Source organism: Rhizophagus irregularis, chromosome 9 (assembly GCF_026210795.1).
Source record: "Rhizophagus irregularis chromosome 9, complete sequence".
NCBI lineage: Eukaryota > Fungi > Glomeromycota > Glomeromycetes > Glomerales > Glomeraceae > Rhizophagus > Rhizophagus irregularis.
This window is the reverse complement of record NC_089437.1, coordinates 3,159,525-3,184,241: the sequence shown is the minus strand read 5'-3', so window position 1 is coordinate 3,184,241 and position 24,717 is coordinate 3,159,525. Positions and strand designations below refer to the sequence as shown.

The window sequence follows — 24,717 nt, the reverse complement described above, 5'->3', positions numbered from 1 at the left end:
ATACACTATCTTTCAATATATTTCTATTTTTAATATGTTGCATGTTATCTTTTTATGTTCCATCTTTTAATATACTTTCTTCCAATATGTTTCTATCTTTAATATATTATATTCTATCTTTTGTGGCTTATATCTTTTCGTATCATCTTTTATATTATCTTTTATAATATGTTTTATAATATTGTTTTTATGTATTTTCATTGTGCGTGTTCCTTTAATCCGCTATCCCTCCATTTTATATGATTTACCTTTTGTGGCTTATAATTATTCTTTCTAATTGTTCTTATTGTTGAACTCAACAAACTGGTTGCTAAGCAGCAATTGATCGACTCCCTACTCAATCTATTGGTTCCTTGTTAATCATTCGATAAATATTACATCATGTAGATCATTACTCTTTCTAAATGTTTATCCTTTTCGGCTAATCATTCATCCATCTACGCCAATTCATAATTAATTTGTTTGTTCTTAATATTTGGCAATTATATTTGGTGACTGAATTTTATCATCTTTTCATATTTGATATTCAACCGTTTATTACAGCATATTTAGAAATAATATTTAAACTTCAAAGTATTTCTTTGTTAATTTTTTTTTTCTTTGTTTTAGAATAAAAAAAATGTTTTTTAAAGTAATACAGTAATACTAAATATTTATATGTGTAACATAAATGTTAATTATTATAGAATAATTCAGATAATTCAGATAATCTAAAATTTATTCATTTGTAAATTCTTAAATCTGAATATCTGGTTAAAATTAACTAGATACAAATTTGAATAATAGGATAATCTAGATAAATCCTAGGATTTTATCTGTTCAAAGAAAGCTCTATATGCAGAACATTAAGTATTAGTAGTATTTCTGATTTTGTATTTTTAAAAATTAATAAATTTAAACTATTAAGTGAAATTATTGTAAAATATTAAATATTTTTAAATAAAAATGTATGCAATCAGAAGATTTCTTATTGTTATAAATTTATCTTTTTTTTTTTGCTAACTGCTGTATATTTATTAAAAAAAAAGTCAAAGTTTTACAAATATATATAAGTACATAAGAGAATTAACTAAGACTAACTAAACAAAATAAACCACTTATCATTTCCTTAAAGAAATCTTATATGTGCACAGTTGGGTAGTTATATGGCTATATAAGTGTAGTTCAGATTACATTGAACTTTTTCTTAGCCCTCTGAACTTCGTAGTCTAAACCAAACAAATTACAAAACTAATCCTGATATAAACTATAGTATTATCATTATGAAAATATCAAAAATAAAAAAATAGAGTCAAATTCCTCTATGATTTTTACAGGATTTCTCCACCTATCAGCAAAATGGCATACGAATGACCAAATTCAACATTTTTCGTCTTGAGTCTCATCTACTAATGAATGTACTTGGTCAAAAATAAGGTTTACCGATTGATGAAAATTGAAAAAAAATAGGGACCAATCGGATGGAATTCGATCATCTAATTGGTCTCTGATTTGGCATCATTCAACTGGTGTATGTATCTAAAAAATGAAATGCTATTAAAATCTATATTATTTAAGGTTACTGGAAAAACTAAAGGGTTTTGGCAAGTTAGCAAAATGCTAAATTCATTATCAATTTTTAAAAAGAAGAGGATTCATAAATTAATTCATTTATATTATTAGTATATATTTTTTTTTAAAAAAAAAAAATATTTATATAAAAAACATTTTTCAAAGTTATATCTCAATGAACATTAAATAGCAAAACTTTGCTTGACAAAACCTATTATAAATGCTGAAACTGCTGAAATCTTGCCAAAACTATAATAAATTTATAGTAAAATCTTGGTGAACTAAACATATGATTTTGGAGAGGTTTAGGCAGGCAACCTTAATATTATCACATTAAAATTTCAAGCATGTAATGTAGCAATTATTAAATTTCTTTTTTTAATTAATATAGTTGTATGAAAGCTAGAACTATGAAATTTTGAATATATATTCTGTAGTATTTATGTTATTACATATTAAAATTTCAAGTATTATTAATATGTATGTTTTTGAGTAATTAATAAAATATGAATTCCCACTACCAAGTAGTGTAACTTGCAATATATATATATATATATATATACAAGAAGACTCTTTGGGCAAGGAAACTTCTCATGTAGTTCGGAAAAAGTGGAGTTGGTATAGATAAAATCAGGAGCGCAACTGAGATTTCAAAACTAACTAATGCACAAATCCAAAATGTAATAGATCAAGAAACGATTAATAGTGATCATCAAAGTCATACGACTTCGAAAAACCAAACCACTGATCCCAAAGTGTACAGATTCTTTAAATTTAAGCCGCATTTCTCTGAAGAAAAAATTTCCATCGGCAATTTTATTACTATAATTATGGTTAAAAAAACAAAAGTTGAGTCTCTTTAACTGAAATATTTATTAATTAAGCCTTTTATGCCTTTAGAAACGTGTATTAAGTGACTGTACCAACTTTCAAGTACCAAAGGAAATAAGCATCCCAGAATTATACCATCTTCGACCAGATTTTGATGGCAAACTGGGTTATTTTTTTTACAGAAAGCACAGTATAGAGAGGGACTTTAATTTATGACAAATACTTTTATGTTTTTGATAAAAGAACTAATGAAAAATTTGATACTTTGCTTCTTTGCTTCTTGGATTAAATTTCTTAAATAAAAAAGTATTTAGCGGTGAATGTTCAGCACTTGCTACAATATTTTTTGAACCAAACTCTTCTGGTTCTAATTTAGCTTCATTATTAAGAATAAAGCAAACTCTATATGGAAAAATTATAATTCTGCAAATATAGCGGAAGTTACATCATCGATAAAATCATTTAAAACATCGAAGCAGGAGTTTTGTGATGTAGGGATAAGAGAAAATGTTGATGGAATTTATATTCTTTTGAAAGAAACCGGAAAATAGAGAAGTATTTAATTATTAAGTGGCGAGAAAACTTAATCTCTTACGATCTCCCTTCTACAGGCGTACCATTCTTCAATTTCTATAGTATTTTTATTTTTTACATTTCTTATCCTATCTAAATCTCTTTAACTTTCTTATTTTAATTCTCTCACTGTGCCATTTCACATGGCCATAGGTTTACAGCATATTATTACTGTGGCTGTCACAAACTGCTCTTCTTAAGATAAATCAAATACGTATCCCATCTCAACATACTTTAAATAATTTTGTTAATATTTCTTCTTTTAACGTATTTATTGCACCAACTTAAAATATGGGTTCAAAATGAATCTTATTAAAGAAAACTTATATCAGTAAGTATAAATAAATTTACAAAAACTAGACTTTTCGAACTAAATTACCAAAAAGAAAAAGTATAAAATGCACTTAAGAAGAATACCGATAAAATGCAGTGTTACGTTACCGCTCTATCGAGAAAATTCTATGGTATTCTATCAAGTACCGCAAATCTACAGTATCAAGATCGATACTTTTGCCCCAATAAGTTGCATTAATGCCATATATGGAAAAGCATTCATACTGTATTACAAGATTAGTGTACAATCTAAAAAAATTCGCTTCGTCGTTTTCGAAATTTTAAAAAAATATGCCATTTATCATACCTTTCGGTCGATCTTTTTTCAAAAAAATTGAATGGGCAATAAAATTTGCTTGTTTTGTCCATCTTATAGGAGAACATGTAACGGAAGTTACAATGGTAATATTATCCCTTATAAACCATTATTAAAATTACGTTTTTACCTACTTTTCAAAAAATGTCAGTGTATAGGGCCTTCAATGCTTCCAACTTTCAACATGATTGGAGATATTGTAGTCTTGGAACACTTCAGCCCCAAATTAAAACGCCTTGAAATAGGAGATGTAGTAGTTTGCATATCTCCTACAAATCCTTGGAGAGCCGTTTGTAAAAGGATATTAGGAATGGTAAACTCATTAAAAAGAATATTATTTAGATATTCTTAAATTAATTATTTAACGTTTTTGTTTAGCCGGGAGATCGTATTTGCATTGATCCAACAGTTATAAATCGGAAATATATCATAGTAAGTTAGATAAGCATATTTATTTTATTAAAAGTATCCATTAATTAATTTGGTTTAAATTTTTTTTTTCTTTTTTTTTAACAGGTTCCCCGTGGCCACGTTTGGTTACAAGGCGACAATATGAGTAATTCAACAGATTCTAGAAGTTATGGTCCGGTGCCTTATGCTTTGATTAGAGGGAGAGTATTTGCGAGAGTAAAATCTAATTTTTTCATATTTATTGTTCGTGATTATTTTTATATTATAATTTAACTAATTATAATATGTCATTAGATTTGGCCTCAGACATGTTGGATAAAGAATGGAATGATTCCTCTCCAAGATGAATAAAGAAAATTCAAAATTTCATAATTGTAAATTTACGTCTAGTGACAGTATAATTTACATTCAATTTATAGGAATTTGAAAAAAAATTCCTATTTATCTTAACAATAGAAAAGAAATAAACATCTTGAAAAAAAATATACAATATTTTGGAATTACAGTATATATTTTGCAAAGAAGTCAACTTAAAGAAAGAAAAATGGAATTGATTTTATATATAATCTAAAAACAACGATCTCAAATGCTTCTAGAAAAAAGCCAAAAGCTCCAGATCAGAAGCATATAGGATCACTATCTACACAAAAAAAAAAGGAAAATAATTAATTAAAAATGATGTAAAATGAAGACGTTATCTCGGATCTTTCGAATATAAAATCCATTCTTTACACCAACAAAAACACGCGCGTCGGGCACGCAGTAACTTAAATTTAACTTTTGCGGAAGTGTGTTTAATGCAAATCCGCAAAAGCCGTACAAAGCTTCGGAAAGTAATGTACGGATTTGCATAACTGCATAAATCATTAATGCATGATCATGGTGTCTTCATTTTTCCATTATGATCAGCAGAACCAGGTGGTCCCCATCTACAAATAATTATATATAGAAAATATTTAATAAGAAATAAAGAAACTTTTGAGAACTTAGTTAAATAAAACTAACATTCGAATAGTATTGTCGTCTCCCGCAGAAGCAAACATGTACGGATTGACTGGACTCCAATTAACACTATTAACTGCTCCTTTGTGCCCAGATAATGTTTCTATCAAATCTGCATGTTCTCGATGCCAAACGTAAATCTTCGAATCTAAAAATGATTATTATAATTCAATAGTGTCACACCTTTATTCAGAACATAAACCGCTCTAAGATTATACGAAACCTTCGCTTCCGCTAACAATAAATCCCTGATCTATTCCACCAAAACAAGATCGTATAACGAATTTCCCTTGCTTCTGGCCCAAATATTTTCGCACAATTCGCCTTTCGTCAATATCCCATAAATGAATTTCCTAAATTGGAAGATAATATCCTCTTTAAATAACCATCCTTCTTCATAACTTTTTTTTTTTAAATAGTCCTACCTTTGTGGATAGATTCACTAAAGCATATTTGCAATCACTCGATAGACAAATTGAGGTGAGTTTTGCATTTTCTTCCATTGTCCTATATTAGATATCATAATGGAGTGAAAAAAAATTTTACGCCGAAAAAATTATATATCATTTGTTTTTTTTTACGTACGCTTCTTCCTTTTTTGTTATAAGATCATATATGTGTATCTTGTTATCATGACAAATTGCCACCATTCTAGTTCCTTCTTTATTAATTGCTAAATCTGCTATTCGCGCACCAGGCCACTTATGAATTGTTGTACCGTCTAAATTCTAATATAAAAAATTGTAAATATATGTATAAAAAGGTAACAATTATGACAATCAAGTTAAATTAATTTTACCCATAAATAAGTATTCTTATCCTGACTTCCAGAAATAAACCATTTTCCATCTGGGAGCCAAGCACATGCAGTTACCGGTTCTTCATGTTTTTTCATGGTACTTAAACAACTACCCGACTATATTATGATTATCATTAATTAACTTGTCGGATTTATTCAATTATTTGGTAAAAAATTTTTTTACCTCCACACTCCAAAGTTTTAAGACATTATCTTGACCACAAGTTATGATTTTTGTATCATCCGGAGACCAAGACAAAAAGGACACACAATCAGTATGATCACTGAGCACATGAACTTTATCCCAGGTCTGATATATAAGATTTATGTTAGTCAAACGAAAAATAAATTTTTACAAATAGAAAATAAGCTTATTGCTAAATTTCATATTGACAATTCATACTTCAAGGCTCCATATGATAGCTGTCTTGTCTCTTGATGCAGAAGCAAGGAATTTCCCATTATTAGAGAAAGCAACATACCAAACTTCATCAGAATGGTGTCTGAAAATGTGGGTAGTAACTGAAGGAAATTGCGATCTAATTATTTTATTTATTTTTTTTTTATTTTATTAAAAAAAAAATGATGATAAATAAGAAAAATGTCATAAATAATAATAATAATAATAATTAATGCTTTATAATACCTGTCACAAACATGGTTGGAATATAGCGAAATATATTCGCTTGAATTGTGATAAAGACAGGATATGCGTTGCAAAGTAGTTGCTTGTTCTAACAATGTCTCGAGACGGTGTTCAGGAACCATGATTGAAGGTGAAATATATTCTAAAAATTTAATTCGTTAAACATTTGAAAAAAAAGATGATATTTTTTTTTTAAATAATAATAATAATATGTATAAATACTTTGAATTTCAGCTAATAATTTTTGGCGCGATGTTCCTTTTGCGCCATCCCACTCAGCTCTGCGTCTTAAATCTTCTGCATTACTACACATCATAAAACTATTATAGGTAGAAAGAAAGATTCATAAATATTAAGGTTTATAGTCTATTAATTATTATAAGTTTCAATTAACACAACTTACCTTGACAAGGAATGAAGTCTTTCCGAGTTAAAATCGAGTGGAGCAAGTTCATTCCTCAACACAATTAAAGCTTTCTTAATATGTCGCGTTTCTAGTAATTCAAGATATTTTTGCTGACGGATCAAAAATCTCACAACCTGAAAGAAATTAAATTATAATTTATTAAAATTATAGCAAGAATTTATAAATTAATTAATTCATAAAATTTACCACGACATCTTTGTTTTGATCTAACTCCAAGGTTGGGAAAAGACTTTCTACTAAAGTCCAATCTCCCTTCAAGACACCATCCCTGAATTTCGCAACTGCAGCACTTTCAAGTGGAAATCCAGACTCTTTTTCAAGTGTGACAGCAGATTGACTTAAAAAAATTTTATAAAAAAATTAAAATGAATTTATTATTCAAGAGATCACAAGGAATCAAAATATACAAGCATACCTATAACCCATGTCTTGCATTGCTTGAACCATTAGCCTAACCAACTCTTGTCGCCGAGCTCTTTGTATTCTATTACTAGTCAATGCTTGACCATTGGTTGCATTCTGAGAATCTCCATTACTATTAAGAGAAACGCCGTTAGTGCTACCTCCTACACCATTTTCATTTTGGTTGATCCTCATTGTTGGTTGTCTTTCTGTAAGCTCTTCGAGTCGCAAACGTTTAGGTGAACGTAACTCCGAATCAGAGTCACTAGCTTGAAGATAGTCGTCTACTTCGTCTCGAGGGTGATAACCACTTGTCTGACTTCGTAGTTCGTCCGTAGGAAAAGAAGAACTTGAGTTCGAAGGAGAAGTAATGTGTGATGACGAAGCAAAAGAGAAAGGTAAAGGAACTTGATCTTCGTCAAAGTTGCTAAGCAGTGTGTGTGAAGAAGTCTGAGTGACTGCAGCAGAAGCACTTTCTAATAATCTTCGTAACGAAAGTTGATGTGTGTCGTTATTGACTGAATTGCCTCTGCTACTAGTCCTTCCAAGTTGCGAGTCGCGTTCCAGGATGGGTAAATGTCAGTAAGGCACACACCCAAGTGTGCCAAAATTGTGGTAGTATTAGGGACAAAAATGCGTGAAAGCGGGGCGAAAATGGGTATTACTAATTAAAATTAAGTGCCTATACCAAAGGATAGTTGAAACAGTGAGTACCACGTTACGTGAGTCACATCAACTTTATAGAAAAGGTCTCGATGAAAATCAAGTTAAAGGCAACGAACTTTGTATCGAAAAAAAAAAGAAATTAGTTGGAGCAGCCTTTAACGATATCACTATCGATAGATATAACAGTTGAACACTTAGGATATTTTGAATAAGAAACAAAAAGAAGAGATTTAAGCATTTTTCTCGATGACCCCCTTTTATGTAACTGAAAAAAAAAGTTAGACGTCATAAGATAAATTTCTGCAACGTTCTTCTCCCAGCTAGTTTTTTTGTTAAACATTGTACATAAATTCACGTGATAATATCCCAATCAACGCGCTCTCGATGCACTCCAACTTCTTACCAAAGTTGACTCATTATCTACCGCCTCATCTCGTTAATAATTGTGAAGGCACAATTACTGATTAACTCCTGTCAATACGCCATATATTTCGTTCATTAATTTCTTTTTATAAATATAGATACTCATAAACAAGTTTTGCAATCAATAATTAGATAAATCTCGCACATTAATAATCTTTTTTTTTAGGAATAAGGAGAAAATCACGAGATCCTACTTTTTTACAGGGAAAACATACATCCTAATGTGGAATGAATGGTGCAAATAAACATCGCCATTTGGAATTTGTATTTTATAAATAAAAAAGAAAAAAAATTGGGTAGGTGTTTTAAACTTGGGAGAAAAATCTTCCTTTTTTTAGAAATGATCGATCATTGCTTTAATACAATAACGCGTCGTATTGTATGTATCTCAACGAAAAGATTCCCAAGAATATGATCGAGAATCCATATAACGGGAAATCCTTGATAAATTTCTTACAAAAGGTATAAAAAATTCGACTTTTTTTTGCTAATTTAGTAATAACAAATAGTAAACGTGAATGAATCATCAAGTTATATTTGTGTCTACTTGCTTGGCCTTTTCTGTTGCTTTAGCCTGAGCTTTCTTCCTATTTAACTCGTTGATTTGTTCTACAACTATCTTAAGTTTGTCGTTTTGGAGCTGTCGTTTAATACGACAATATTCCCTATTATTACAATAAACAATTATAAATATCCAACAAGAAATATTATAAACAAATAAAATAAATAAAATATAAAATAAGAAAAAAAAAAGTCTTAAGATTGCAAAGATATTATCACCATGTTCCAATTGAGATCATACAGAACGATCCAACAGCCCAATTTGAAGCCGAGAGAACACTACCTGTAATTATCATAATTACACCCTAATTTAATATAGTACACTTGATTTATTTTGTACAGTACTAAGCGTACCATGAAATCAGAGTTGACCAAACCTTTCTGTAAAAATCTTAATGCGCCAATGGTTGTTCCTCCGCCAATTCCGTACAAGAAACTTTTACGGGCGCATGGAATTTTACCAATATTTTTGAAGTCATTCAGACTCAAATTCTATAGCATAATGTCAGTCGAATGAATAAGGAGTTTATAAAGTTGTGTGAAGGTTCCAACTTACTTTCAAAACTATCGAGAATCGCTTTTCTTTGGTTGTTGATTCATTTGATTGAGAATCTATTGAAATATTCTTGTCTGAAGAACTCATGATAAATATGAATATATATAATTTTTGCTGATCATAAATTTTTTGGGATCTTATCCTAACTTATTAATCTAATTGGCTGATCGTACACGTAAATATCTGCAACTGATTTTTAATTTTTTTTTTGTACACAGTGGTTATGACAGAAAACAAAGTATCGAGTTATAGATCTTTCAAAGACAAGGAAAAGCCCGTAGAAGTTCGACTTAGCAACATTATCGCTGCTAAAGGTATTATTTAATTTAAATACAACTTTGGAGCGTAACACGCTTCGAAATATCTTTCGTTCTTGAAGTTTTGCACAAGAGAATACGAAAACACTTAGGCCATTCAAAGTTAAAATAAGCAAAGAAACTTTTTACTAAAAATTTGGATGATCGTAAAAAATAAAATGTAGCCAAAGAAAGATAGATCTAAATTAAATTCGTCTAAAATTTTTGCTTAGAAAAAAATTATTAATTTAATCTATTTCATTTATTTTAGCGGTAGGGGATGCTGTGCGGACTTCCCTTGGTCCTAAAGGCATGGATAAAATGGTGAGAATTTTTATGTTTTGCAGGTTTAAAAATGGATCACATACAATAAACATGACCTCACAACTAATTATTTACACTTAATCATATGCTATTGATTATTAAATTCAACTAGATTCAAACTGGTAGTGGTGAAGTTGTCATCACTAATGATGGAGCTACAATTTTGAAACACATGTCTGTTTTACATCCCGCAGCTAAAATGGTAAAAGTTTTATATTTATGTTTTAGACTTGTAAATTGTTCAGTTTAATCTAACAAATAAATTATTGAGCAGCTCGTTGATTTGTCTGCTGCTCAAGATGTTGAGGCCGGAGATGGGACAACGTCTGTTGTAGTTATTGCAGGCGCACTTTTGGGAGCTGCTGAGAAAATGCTTGTTAAGGGTAATAAAATTTCCATATAGTCCGAGAAATAGCGGATCGTATTAAAAGGAGAAGAACTCATTAAACTAAGATCTTTCTTTAGAAATGCAATTAGTGATTTATATATAATAAGTAATGTGTTTTTAATTATTAATTCTCAGGGATACACCCTACAACAATTGCTGAAGCTTTCCAGCGCGCTGCCAATAAATCAACTGAATTTCTTACAGAGATGTCTACTCAAATAGATTTATCAGATAAGAATTCATTGTTAAGGGCCGCTAGCACTTCATTAAACTCAAAAGTAGGTTAAGTAATCAATTTTTTACAAAAAATTTTATGTGTCTTATTTAATATTTTTTATATAGATTGTTTCACAATATTCTGGCCTTCTTGCCCCTATTGCTGTTGATGCCGTATTGCGCGTAATTGACCCAGCAACAGCTACTAATGTGGATTTAAAAGATATTCGTATTGTTAAAAAAGTTGGTGGGACAATCGATGACACCGAATTAATAGATGGATTAGTACTTACCCAAAATGTTGTTAAAAATTCTGGAGGACCGACTCGCATTGAGAAAGCAAAGATAGGCCTAATTCAGTTTCAATTATCTCCACCAAAACCCGATGTATGAATTATACCAAGTAAATTTAATTTCTTCAGTTTTCTTTTTATTCACATTTATTTTATTTTTTAATATTTAGATGGAGAATCAAATCATAGTTAATGATTATAGACTTATGGATAAAATTTTAAAGGAAGAAAGACAATATCTTCTTAATATGTGTAAAAAAATTAAAAAAACAGGATGTAATGTTCTTTTAATTCAAAAATCAATTCTTAGAGATGCTGTTAATGATTTGTCTTTACACTTCCTGTCAAAGTTGAAAATTTTAGTGGTTAAAGATATTGAAAGAGACGAGATTGAGTTTATTTGTAAGGTAATTCTTTTATAATTTATAAATCTAACATAAATTTCCTTTTCAACTTAAGTTATATTTCATTTTGTAGAGTACTGGCTGTAAACCAATTGCGGATATAGAATCATTTGCTGAGGATAAACTTGGTTATGCTGAACTTATTGACGAAGTTCAAACTTCAGGTGCTCGTGTTGTTAAAATTACTGGTGTCAAACACATTGGCAAAACTGTGTCAATCTTATGTCGTGGTGCTAATTCTCTGGTTTTGGAAGAGGCTGAACGTTCACTTCATGATGCGCTTTGTGTTGTTCGCTGTCTTGTAAAGAAAAAGTGAGATTTCTTATTTTTGATTTTTAAAAGTAACATTTGGAAATAATTTTTAAATGCTTGTAATTCTTCAATTAGAGCACTCATTGCAGGAGGGGGAGCACCTGAAATTGAAGTTTCGCAGCGATTATCGGAGTATGCAAAAACACTAAAGGGCATGGAAGCTCATTGTTTTGAAGCTTTTGCCAATGCGCTTGAAGTTATTCCGATAACATTAGCTGAAAATGCAGGATTGAATCCCATTAATATTGTTACTGAATTAAGAAATAAACATGCTTTAGGAGAGAAAACTGCAGGAATAAATGTGAAAAAAGTAGCGTTAGGATTTATTTTGGTTGTTTATTTATTTATTTTTTTGAAGGAAGTTTTTAACATACACTTTTATATTTAAGGGTACAATTTCAAATATTCTCGAAGAAAATGTCATACAACCTTTACTTGTGTCAACCAGTGCAATAGAATTGTCTGCAGAGACCGTAAAGATGCTGCTTAAGATCGATGATTTGGTAAATATGTTCATAATTAGACTTTTTCTTATGTAATGTATCGTCTTCTAATATCATCTTTTCATTTTTAGGTTCAAACTCGATAATTTTCATGTTTATGTAATAAATTTACTGATTTAGTGTATATTGTTAAATTCATGTGTGATAACTGCTGATACAATAGTTTATATTATTTTCGGAAAAACTTTCCTATAATGGGCGAGGCTTGGAGTGGTTTAATTCATACATTTAAATTTTTTTTTGGTGAAACAGAAAAATATCATAAATATTTTAAATAAATATTTTAAATAAATATTTATTTGCGCCAACCAACAAACGAATTTGGAAATATTATTTTTTAAAGTTTAAATCGGCATAAAAAGTTGATCTAATGCTGATCACTAATCGACTCTTGAAATACACGAGTCATTGATTACGAGACTGTTTTCCATTATAGGGACCCTTAACGCCAAACTTCACCAATTCAAGGATTGATTAAATGTACAATATGCGACCTTATCTGTAGGCTGATTTATTTGGCCAATAATAAATATTTATTGCATGTACGAGGGCTGTAAAGCATCACAAGATTTCTAAATGAGGACCAACCTGAGATTATCATCAAAAACAAGATAAAAGGTCCCTCTACGAGCTTTTCTATTCTATTTTTTTCATCGCAATTTTAACGATTTTAACGAATTAAATAATTACGAAATGCCAGTTGACGCTAATTTTAAAAATCCGAACGCTAAAGGGAGATTTTGTAGTGGGTTATGCCGGCGCAGAGGATGGGGTTACCCTGACGTTCTACGAATTAGAGGCTCTGTAAGCATTAAAAGAAAAGAAAAAATCTCGTCTTTTTTTTTGTAGGAATTTTTCTAACCCGAATTCATTAATAGGTGCTTCCGACTACAATTCCCGTCCTTTTCTTTACAGGCCTTTTCACTACTCAAGTAGTTGTCCTATACAAGATTTTTGATATAGATGTCAGAATGCCAGAAAGTTTGGGTAAGTTATTTTTTTATCAAGTTGGTTAAAAATTATTTATATTATACATATTTTAATTATAATGGTAAATTTCAGTTGGTACTGTTGCTGTGGTTGTTGGTCTTCTTTTGGCTTTTCGAACGAACAATGCTTATGATCGTTATTATGAAGGCAGAAAATTATTTGTTAGCATGTGGTAAATAATTTTAGTCTTGATATCGCGTGCCGACATCAAAAAGTTCATTTGCTATGACATGGATAGTATTAAAAAGACAAATTTTTCGTTTTACTAGTACCGACATTCGAAACGCCACACGTAACATCTGGGTTGGCGTAAGGGAAGTTGATGAGGGTGACCGTCAAGAAAAAGAAAGGAACGTTAAACTTTTATTGGCATTCGCAATTGCTGTTAAACATCATCTTCGTTTAGAATTCGGTATTGATTGGTATGATTTAAATGACCTTCTTCCTGAGGGACTCCAATTAACAAACTTTGATGGAAATGTTGCACAAGAAAATACAGTATTGGGATCAGGAAGTGAAGAAGACCCTAATAGACATGATGCCAATAGACCTTCAACAGATCTACCCGATGTTAGGTCATCGCTTCGTTCACTTGCAAATAGAATCCCCCCTTCAACTTATCGTACTCTTCGTAATAATTATTCTAATGATAATACAACTATATGGTTTGGTGCATCAGAATGGGGTAATGAAATTGATGCTAGTATGAGTTTACCACTTGAAATTATTTTTCATGTTGGATTGTATATTGACAAAAAACGAAATAATATTATGGATAGTGCTTATGGTACTATTTCTTCAAATTTAAATAGCTTGGTCGATATTTTTGGTAATTTAGAAAGAATTGGTAATACACCCATTCCTTTTGCTTATAACGTTCATCTGTAAGTACGTTTTTAAAAATTGGTTTTTAATGAAGATATTTGGATTTTAAAAATAATTTTATTTCATTATGAATAGGAAACAAGCCGTCATTATATATGTTTGGATACTTCCATTCACTTTAGTTGCAATGCTCGGATGGATTACTATTCCAATTGTCGTATTAGTTGGCTTCATTCTTTTTGGTGTTGAATCTATCGGTAATATTTCGTTTAAATATCTTTTTTTTTATTAAATTTTTTTTTAAGTAAAAACTCATTTTTTTTTATACAGGTGCCGAAATTGAGAATCCATTCGGTATGTTAATATTTTTGTTTTTATTTTTGAATTTATGAAAATTGAATTTTAAAATTAATAATTTTCTTAAAAAACAAAGGTTATGATACAAATGATTTACCATTGGATGGATATTGCCAAGTTAGTATAAATTTAATTAAAAATTTTATTATATTAAATTAGTTAATTGTTTTTTTTATCAAATATTAATTTTTGAAATTTAACAGGATTTGGAAGCCGAAATTAAATATTTGGAACGTCATATTCCTTCCGTAAAAGCGGTTCCAGCGTCTCAATCTTCTCGTTAATTTATTTTTCAGAAATAAAATCCATCATTTCTGTTTTTGTATTTATTTGTTTTTTTTTTCTTTAAAAAAAAAATATTTGCTGTAAATCTTTGATCATTAATGTCGATTAAAATCAATAAAAGTTGAATTGAAAATGCAAAAAAAAAATAAAAATTGGTTTATAACTTTTTTATCTGAGAATTTTTGGTTTAGACCATTTACTATTAGTCTGTTAAGAAAAATAAATGGCTTTTGCTTTTATTAAAATGTGTTTAGATTCTGATTTTTCAACTAAAATAATAATATTATTATAAAAATTTTATTCATTAGTATTTTTGTAATAATAATATTATTTTAATTAAAAAAAATCGTCTTATTAGTAATGTAAAATTAGTTATGTTTTTAACCAGGTAACCTGTGTTATCGGATTTTTTAATTTTAATTTTTTATTTTTTATTTAACAAAACATAAAAATAACGATAAAATTGTAATGAAAATATTTTTTGTACTAGCTCTTCATAAGAATTTAAATATATCTCTTTATATACAAAAAAAAATTATCTTTTTCGTCAATTCCATCGTTACCAGTTTCCAAAGAAAAAAAAAATATATAATTATTTACAAATTGAAAGAGTAATATGTGTAAAATAAGCAAGAAATTTTTTATATCCAAATATACGCATAATATTGTATATACATATATATTATATGAAAATATATACCTTTATATATATATGTACCGAAACATATAAAAAAAAAAAAAAAGAAAAAAAAATATAAGATTTTTCTCAAATTTATATAGATAGATATTTATATATCAGCGTCACCATCACCACCATTCTCATCAACACCATTTTGTTGCATAACAGCATCTAATAAAATGTCCTTTTCGGTTTTTAATCTTTTCAATTTCTTTTTAATTACTTGATATTCATCTGATAACAATTCATTTTCTCTTCTAATATATCTATGTTTAGCTTTAAGAACTAGATATTTCTCATAAAAAGATTTTTGTTGTGAATCCTCACTATTATTAATGTTATTAGTGTTATTATTATTGTTATTGTTATTGTTGTTATTATTATTATTATTAACAGAAGAAGAAGAAGAATTTGTTGGATCAGATAAAGAAGAATCATCATCCGAGGTATAATTACGATTTTGATTAATAGTATTTTCTGAAGGTTGTTGATGTCTTAAAGAAGAATTTTGTTGATTTTGTCTTTGTCTTTCTAACGAATGTCTTAATGCTTGTTGTTGTTGTTTTGATCTTGAAGGAGAACTATTATTACTGTTATTATTATGATTATTATGATTATTTGAGGATTGTCTTGATAAAGAACGATTTGGGGTTAACCTAAGAGAAGTTTGAGAATCCTCTTCATCTTCAGGTGAAGTTGACATTTTTCGTTTTTTATTCGTTCTTTGAGGTTCTTCCATACTACTTCGTTTTTTACGTGGTTCAGTGTGTTGACTTTTCATATGCTAAAAAGTTTGAAATTAATTAATTGAATTAATTCAAGAAAAAGTTAAGAAAAATTTTTAATGGATAATAGATATGAAGAATTTATCATACCTTTGTAAGCGAGTCAGGTCGCGTAAAGCTTTTTTCACAACCTAAAATTTAAAACCAAATAAAAAAGATAAATTTAATAAATATATAAATATAAATATAAATATAAATATTACCATGAGAAAAAAACAAATGAAATGTAATACAAAAAAAAAAAAATTCTTATATATTAACTTGAAAGATTCAGGAATTTCTAAAATATAAACATATACGAATTTTTTTTTTTTTTTTTAAAAAAAAAATAAATAATAATCTTTTTTACTCTTTTTACCTGGTACTTTACAATCATAAGGTTTTTCACCGGTATGACTTCTTAAATGAGTAATTAAAGCGAATCGAGAAGTTTGAGTAGCACCTTTTCTAGGACAACTGGCCCATTCACAAGTATAATTAGCTTTTTTTCTTCCTACGTGATCTTTTAATTTTTGAAAAACACGAAATTTTTTTTTTAAAAAAGAAAAAAAAAGAAAAAAATTTTTAATTGGTCACACTAAATTAGTACATGTCCTTCTAAATCTGGGGAAGAACTTGTTTGATTGCAAGTTTATCACGTATATAATATATTGAATATCAATTTTATCTTACCATCATGTAAATGAGATACCAAGTCTTTTAGAATTATAAAAGTTTCTGAACAGCCATCCCATTTACAAGCCAAAACTTTCGAATTAACTCGAGGAGGAAGATTAGAAGGAGGAGATTGACTATCGCTAGTAGACAATGGTGATGACATATTAAATTATTATTATTATTATTATTATTATTATTATTATTACTGATGATTATTATTATATATATTATTATATTATATATATTATACAAAAAAGAAAAGATTATTATTATTATTACAAAGGAAAGATTATTATTAAAAAAAAAAAAATTAGAAGGATAAGAATGAAATGATTTTTTTTTTTATATATATATTTTTTTTTTTTTTTTTCTTGAAATTTTTTTTTTTTTGAAAGGGGAATAATCGAAAAAAAAAAATAGTTTTTTATTTTTTGTCTTTTTATAGTTAAAATAGATAATGAAATTACTATATATTTAACACATATTTATATTAAATTTTAGTTTGCGACCAAAAAAAAAAAAAAAAAAAAAAAAAATTTTGACGTTTTACAAAAAAAAAAAACGATGGAAGAGGAGTTATATAAATGAGAGAAGTCTGGTTTTGTGGAAACTGACGTCATTACTTTGGATAATACCCAAAGGAGGAATGTGGCGATGCAAATAAACAGTTCGTTGCAGAATTTATAACCTGCAGAAATCGCGCGTATGATGCACGTTAAGCAACAAGAACTTTTTTTGTCAGAAAATCAAACAAATTAATAAGATAATACATAATATTAAAACTAAACTTTAAAAAAATGATTTGAGCGGTGGTGTTACATTATTCACTTATAAAATGTACAAATTGCGTAATTTATATATAATATATTTCATTCACGGCCCTCCTTATGAGGAATTCAAAAGTAAATCATTTTTTTTTTAAAAAAAAAAAATACGAAACACTCCCATTATCATTATCAGTATATATACAACGCATACAACCACATATAACAACAAATGCAATAAAATGGGAAAATCAATTATTCATTCAATATGCGATGCGAAAAAAAAAATATTAAATTGTAAACAATACACAAACATATTTATTTTTTTTTTCATTTATTTGTTTTTTTTTATTACCGATTATGATTTTATTGACCGCAGTCATAAAAATAAAAAAAATTTAAATAATAATTTAGATTTAATTAAAATAATAAATTAAATTCTTTTTTTTATTATGTTATGATAATAATAATAAGTAAGTAATAATAAAAAAAAAAAAAAAAAAAAGATCTTGATTTAAATCTTCCGAAAAAATTGCTTCCGGAAAAAATATTATTTAAATATTTTAATGTAACGTCAAACCAAACTTAAATCGCGTGGCCTTTATAGATTTATAGTTTCATTATTTTAAATTTCCACGATTTTAATTTTTAATGGATGAACACTAAATAACTAATAAATCAAGAATTTTACCATAATTTCCGGTTTAATAAAAAAAAATCAAGTTTTCAAACAAGAATGAAAAAAAAAATACAACCAATTTTCGGCCGGGTCTTTCGAAACTGATGAAATAAACCCAAAAAAAGGCGAAAAACAAGCTGTAAAAGGGTCTTTTTCTCTTTACTCATTATACACAACAGATCATGCAATAGTAAATCTTGACTATATATGAACTCTTACATTATTTTTGTGCTTTTTAATGTACTTCTTTTTCAAGTTTTGCCCGTGCGTTGGAAAAAAGAAAGTCATATTCGAAAAAAAAAAAGTTCGACCGGAATTTCCGTATACCAATTTCGTTAAAACGAAATTCCGAATTATTTTTAAAAAAAAAAAATTTCCCCTTTTTTATCTCATTTTTTCCTCAAATCATATTTATTTTTTTTTCGTCCGCCAAGGCAAGCACAACATTAATTCAATTCTTCGTTTTACGATGTACTTTTTTATTCAGAATACCGAATATATAATGTAATTATTATACAATTATTCCGTGATTTACCGCTATTTTAATTTACAATATTTATTTTTTATATACTTTTTGGTTACCTTTTTTTTTTTTTTTTTTATAGATCTACAAATCTACGAACCTTTTAAGGATATGTCATGTAGCGTGCTAATCAAATTATTTAATACAATTTTCCCGGTGTTTAAATGAGCATTATTATTAAAATAATAATTAACTATAATCTTAATAAAATTAAGCGCGCATAATGTATTATTATTAATGTTAACTTAGTATTTAATTTCATTAAAATTTAAATTGTTTATAACTTAATCAATAATAGATTCATTTAAGATCTACATTATTTTTTTTATTTTTTTTATTTATTTTTTTTTGGAAGAGTTGATAAAAAATAATAATAATAATAATTGTCATAATCCGAAATCTTCTCAGGCAATAAAAGGGTTAGCAATAATAGGGCTATGCTAGATTATGCGGAATTCAAAAAGTATCGATAATTTTACTATTAAGATAGTCCTAATGGTTTGGACGCAGAAAAACTGCATTGTTGTAACGGGGTTAGGTGAAAGTTCGAATAAATGATGCATCAATCAACAATTCACTAAATTGGGATTACCGTAAAACCTTATTACTACAAATATCAAATGCCGTAAAAACCTTAATGCCGTAAATAATTTCGTTCCAAAATTCGAATCCGAATTGATTGTGAATGCCTGCGTAACTTCTTTTGAATCCATTATAGGTTATAGATAATGTTAATCTAAATCCATATTTTATTAAGTTTTTTCCTTTATAATATTTATAAGACGCGAAACAATTGATCCCCTCGCTCTAAATTACATTCATTCATTAATTTGTTTCTTTCAGTTACAACTTGACTTGTCCAATAGTAAGTGTTTTATGGTTTGAACCACAATACATATACAGAAGATATTCTGCCGTGTTCATCAAGTTTATCACTAGGGCTAACGAATTGTGTCACATTTTTATATTCCTTGTCCGCTATCTTGAATAATTTTCCCTGTAGATACTGTTTGTACAATATTTGTACGTTGCATCAGATAAGCAAAACATTTCATGGGTGGATCTTTTGATATTTGATAGGTGCGGTAAGAACCTTCCTCTCATATTTATTGGTAAATATTAATTTGATTTTAGGCGTAGGTGATGAACATCTCTATTCAATAAATATTTTCATAAAGAAGACAAAACCGTAAATAAATATTTTGCCGATGTGCAAACAACATAAATAAATTACTTGAATTCGCTTAATTCCATAGAACAGTTATTTGTAAATAACGTTAATAATACTGCACATATAATATCGAATTTACATTTGATTTGTAATATGAGATTTGAAGTATTATTAATAATCTTTTTTTTGTTTTTTTTTTTTTTGTGATAACGATTCCTTTTAATACAAGAACTATATTTGTTATATTTGTTTGTTCAATATTATTGGTTTATTATACCATCTAAAAGTTATTCCTGGCCATTTTTGTATTGTAATTATAAAAACATATAAACTGATAACTTTATTTAATATACAGTATTATAAAATGTAAGATTTCTTTTTAAAATATGATAAAAAAAAGGCAATAAAAACTTTTTTTTATATAATTACTTTCATATTCTTCAAATAATTAATTTAATTAATTTGTTTACTAAAATATTTGCATTTATAAACTACAAATTTTAATATAATATGATTATTTATAAAATTTTAATACTAGTTTATCACTTACATATTACATTTATTTTATAAAATAATCTAATTTTTTTTTTTATCTATTTCTAATTAAACTTAAACTTATAAATTGTTTTTTAATTGAAAATTTGGTTAAATATAATAATTTTTTATTATTTAAATTAAACCTTTTATATTGAATTTTTATTAAAATAAATTTAAAATTTTATTTTTCTTTTAATAATAAATTGCAAGTATTTATATAATCATCATAACTACTTTTAATATGAAAATAAAAAGTATTTATTTATAAAGAAAATCTTATTAACTTTAGGTTATAAATACAAATATATATATATATATAATTCAGTAATGGCAAATGACTAGATCATTTGCCCATTTTGAGATGACCTCTGAATAACCTTTGAATGACCTAGTCATTTGGATCATTTGTCATTTGAGTTATTTAAAATTAATGCTTTATAATTTAAGCCAAGTTAATGATGTTGGCCAGAATTATGAACTTATAATATCATGTGAAAATTTTATCCATAAAATAATAAAATTGTATGAATAGTTCTGGCCACAATTATGATGTAATTTTTAAATGACTAGGTCATTTACATTCTCTTTAGAAGTTACCTATTCCAAATTAGCATTTTACTTCTATATATATATAGCTTGAAGTTCTGTAAACATAATAGAGGCTATTATTATTGTGACAGAACAAAACAACACTAAAGTAATGTACATAATAGCATTAAACTTTAATGTTATCTGAAAGTTATTTAATAAGATTTGACCTATCAGAATTTTGTATCTATTAGAATTTTAAACTTGTTAGAATTTAATTTTAGAATTTTTGAGTTTTAGAATTTTAAATAGCATTCTATATATATCAGTATTGGCTAGTAAGCCAAATGACCTCAAATAACTCAAATGACTGGTCACATAGCTACTGTAATCATGATAGTAATTTTGAAAAAGATGTTAGATGATTTAAATAATGGATATAATAGATATAATGGATATGATAAATATAATAAATATGGTGAACACAGAACTTCAAGCTATACATAAAAAGGTAGCAGTCTAATTTTTTTTGGAATTTATATCTATTAGGATTTTAAATTTGTTAAAATTTTAAATTTCAGAATTTTAAATTTTAGGATTTTGACTTATTAGAATTTTGAATTTCAGGATTTCATATTATATTCAAATACAAAATACTATAAATAAATAAAAATAAAATAATATTTTTTTATATTTAAAATAGCAAAAAAAAAGTTTCTTATTGCTTTATTAATTTATTATATTAAAATAAGTATATAATGAATAACTTTTTTAGTCAGATTAAATTGAATAAAGTAAAGTTTTAATTTTTAAAATTTATAAAGTATTCTTAATAATTAAATAAATATATCTATAATTGTTAAAAATTGCTTATATAAATGTAATATTACTTATAATTTAAAAGGATTGATTTTAATAAAATTTGAACTTTTATTATGAATTTAGCCTAAAAAAATTTTAATTAGAATTATAATTTGAAGATCATCAATTTTAATTATTTGTTAATTAATTTTAAATTTTAAATAAAAAACTTTTTGTTTGTTTAAAATCCTAAATATCTTTTATTTAATTCAAAAATAATATATAATAAAATGCATTTTTTATAATAATTCAGTTAATACTGATATTAAAAATATAATTTACTACTATTAAATTTTTTTTATCAAAATGAATCTAATATAAATTTTATTAAAATCTAATTAGTAAATTTCTAAAAATAAAAATATATAAATAATTTTTTTTTTATTATTAGTAATTTATATAGATGCGATCTTATTTTAATATAACTATGCTTACTTATATATACTAAACTTATAAAAATAAGAAAAACATAATATATATAAGAATTAAATATTATAAAAAAAAACTAAAAAATATATAAATAATAAAATTTTTACATATTACATATATAAATTATATTAAAAATGTTTAAATTCTATCTATTTTATAACATTTTTATTAATTATATATTTAAGTAAAATAAACTATATCAAAATAAAATATCTAATTAAAAAAAAACCAATAAATAAACTAAAAATAAAATAATAAACAAAAATAATTTCAAATATAAAAATTATAAATCAATTAAAATAAAATACTTTAATTAAAATATGAATTAATGTATACATCGCGGGGTGTGATCTCCATATTTATCACTTCATATACAAATTCTATATCTTACTCTTAAATATATCATGCGATGATTATCATGCATCGCTCTTAAATAAAATTTTTATTGGGCGATGATTAATAATATCGCCTTATTATTTTACTGATTGATCATTGATAGTTTATATACAAATTTTCCCATAGTATAATACACGTAATCTCTTTTTCCTTTTTATTCCACGATAAATAAAAATATTTTTTTTCACCTTTATCATATTTTTTTTATCCTTTCAATCACATTATGGATAATGTATATATTATTAATGAAGATAAAGAAGAAAATATTAATGTTTCTGATACTATTCAAGAAAATATCAATAACAATATTTCCGATACTATTCAAGTAAGTTTGATAACGAACCCTCTCTTAAAATTGCCACTGAAAATATTAGTCTTGATACTACTTTTGCTTAGGGAAGAAGCTGAAATATTTCTTGAGGAATATGGGCGTCATAATGGTTTCTCTATAAATAAGTATCGAATATCAAGAAATAAATCCAGTCAATTAATCACAAAAAGAACATTTACATGTGAGTTTGGTGGAAAGTTCAAGTCAAATAAAAAGGAAACTGGAAATCAACGAAATACCAGAACTAAAAAGCGTCAGTACCCCTGGCACATAAATTTGACATTTCCAGAACATGCAACAAACATTACCATTAGTTTATTTGAAAATGAACACAATCATGAATTAAGATCAGATACTTGTGAATTTAATAGTAGATATAAGAAATTTCAAAAGAAATAATGGATGAAATTGAAATAATCCACTAAACATGCAAACCTTTCAATTACCGTACAACGCAATCTTTTAAAGGCACGATTTCCAAAAATTAATTACACAGACTCAGATTTGTCAAACGCCATACAAAGAATCAAGATTATCAGCCGTAGTAATATGCACAATGATGCATCTGATCTTCTTATAGGTCTTGTACAAAAAAAGCAAGAAAATCCTCATTTTTTTCTTAAATTTGAACTTGATGCTGATAATCGTCTTGTGCGGGTCTTCTGGATGACTCCTGAACAAATTATTCTTTGGATTAAATATCATGATGTAATTATTAATGACAACAACTTAAAACAAATATGTACAATATGCCATTAAGTTTATTTGTTGGTATAGATAATAATGGACGCACAAGATTACTTGCACAAGCTATTGTAAGTGACGAAACATTTGAAACATACCAGTGGATTTTGCAGTGTGCACTTCAAGCAACTGAAAAACAACCAATAGTATTCTTTACAGATGCAGATCCAGCAATGGATGCTGCAATTCCTCTTCAATTTCCAAACAGTCATCATGCACATTGTATATATCATATTGCCCAAAATTTGCCAAAAAATTTGAAAGCAAAACTAGGAAGTTTGTATAATAGTTTCATTGAAAAGTTTTATAAATGTCGCAATAGTCTCTGTGAACCCTTTATTTTTTTCACGATGGACTAGTTTGTTAGAAAATTTTCCATTAGCTAAAGATTATCTTCTTAGAGTATTATGGCCATCAAATAAATCATGGGCACGCTGTTATTTGAAACAAATATTTACAGCTGGCATTGAAAGTACTTCCTGAGTTGAAGGAATGAATGCAATCATTAAAAAAACTGTTAGAAGTAATTCCACTTTGTGTCAACTTGTTGATCAATTATCTGAACGACTTATTTTAGAAATTCAATGGGGAAGATTTCATGAATATCGATCTTCAACTACTAGTTCAATTTCAGTATCAATAGGAGAAGATCTTTTTCCATCTGTAATTAAGATAATGGAAAAGTATTTATGTATAAATACTATAACTGCTATTAAAGTAGAAATGGCACGAATGTCTATATCTCCAAGCAACTATCGTTTTATTTTCAGAACTGGATTTTACTCAAGAACAGGTAATTATTAATCGTGAGTTAGAGGGTTAGGGTTAGGGTTAGGTTAGGGTTAGGTTAGGGTACGGGATTAGGGTATGGCATTAGGGTTAGGTTAGGGTACGGGATTAGGGTATGGCATTAGGGTTAGGTTAGGTACGGGATTAGGGTATG

The 24,717-nt window shown here is 27.2% G+C and overlaps 5 protein-coding genes across 7 annotated transcripts; 3 read left to right on the top strand and 2 right to left on the bottom strand.

Annotated features, from left to right (window-relative positions):
• The first annotated feature begins 3,527 nt into the window (after positions 1 to 3,527).
• Positions 3,528 to 4,498, top strand: OCT59_029744 (uncharacterized protein). Its single transcript, XM_025320213.2, has 5 exons — positions 3,528 to 3,690; positions 3,756 to 3,917; positions 3,983 to 4,036; positions 4,121 to 4,231; positions 4,310 to 4,498. The coding sequence occupies exons 1-5, from the start codon at positions 3,580 to 3,582 to the stop codon at positions 4,364 to 4,366; spliced, it is 495 nt and encodes a 164-aa protein (XP_025171894.1). The 5' UTR covers positions 3,528 to 3,579; the 3' UTR covers positions 4,367 to 4,498.
• OCT59_029743 (uncharacterized protein) lies at positions 4,224 to 8,189 on the bottom strand. The gene is made up of 13 exons (XM_025323310.2): positions 7,305 to 8,189; positions 7,076 to 7,226; positions 6,866 to 7,002; positions 6,685 to 6,782; positions 6,463 to 6,604; positions 6,220 to 6,355; positions 6,001 to 6,126; positions 5,817 to 5,933; positions 5,603 to 5,745; positions 5,443 to 5,524; positions 5,241 to 5,370; positions 5,021 to 5,165; positions 4,224 to 4,944 (listed from the first exon to the last, which is right to left on the bottom strand). The coding sequence occupies exons 1-13, from the start codon at positions 7,484 to 7,486 to the stop codon at positions 4,893 to 4,895; spliced, it is 1,641 nt and encodes a 546-aa protein (XP_025171895.2). The 5' UTR covers positions 7,487 to 8,189; the 3' UTR covers positions 4,224 to 4,892.
• Positions 8,190 to 8,906: 717 nt separating this feature from the next.
• On the bottom strand, positions 8,907 to 9,584 carry OCT59_029742 (uncharacterized protein; the record flags this gene model as incomplete). Its single annotated transcript, XM_066145984.1, has 4 exons — positions 8,907 to 9,045; positions 9,161 to 9,224; positions 9,319 to 9,433; positions 9,498 to 9,584. The coding sequence occupies 4 exons, from the start codon at positions 9,582 to 9,584 to the stop codon at positions 8,907 to 8,909; spliced, it is 405 nt and encodes a 134-aa protein (XP_065994855.1).
• A 124-nt stretch (positions 9,585 to 9,708) lies between these two features.
• On the top strand, positions 9,709 to 12,549 carry OCT59_029741 (T-complex protein 1 subunit delta). The gene is made up of 11 exons (XM_025320215.2): positions 9,709 to 9,811; positions 10,065 to 10,117; positions 10,230 to 10,319; positions 10,392 to 10,500; positions 10,641 to 10,783; positions 10,848 to 11,108; positions 11,185 to 11,421; positions 11,492 to 11,730; positions 11,806 to 12,040; positions 12,120 to 12,233; positions 12,305 to 12,549. The coding sequence occupies exons 1-11, from the start codon at positions 9,721 to 9,723 to the stop codon at positions 12,317 to 12,319; spliced, it is 1,587 nt and encodes a 528-aa protein (XP_025171897.1). The 5' UTR covers positions 9,709 to 9,720; the 3' UTR covers positions 12,320 to 12,549.
• A 336-nt stretch (positions 12,550 to 12,885) lies between these two features.
• Positions 12,886 to 14,867, top strand: OCT59_029740 (uncharacterized protein). 3 transcript variants are annotated; one of them, XM_025320216.2, is made up of 8 exons: positions 12,886 to 13,037; positions 13,112 to 13,220; positions 13,296 to 13,395; positions 13,493 to 14,107; positions 14,184 to 14,305; positions 14,379 to 14,402; positions 14,482 to 14,522; positions 14,609 to 14,867. In XM_025320216.2, exons 1-8 carry the CDS (start codon positions 12,927 to 12,929, stop codon positions 14,687 to 14,689), a joined length of 1,203 nt encoding a protein of 400 aa, XP_025171898.1. In that variant the 5' UTR covers positions 12,886 to 12,926; the 3' UTR covers positions 14,690 to 14,867. The 3 variants fall into 3 exon arrangements, with proteins under 3 accessions (XP_025171898.1, XP_065994853.1, XP_065994854.1); XM_066145969.1 differs by having other exon boundaries at positions 13,296 to 14,107; XM_066145970.1 differs by having other exon boundaries at positions 13,493 to 14,402.
• Positions 14,868 to 24,717: the final 9,850 nt, after the last annotated feature.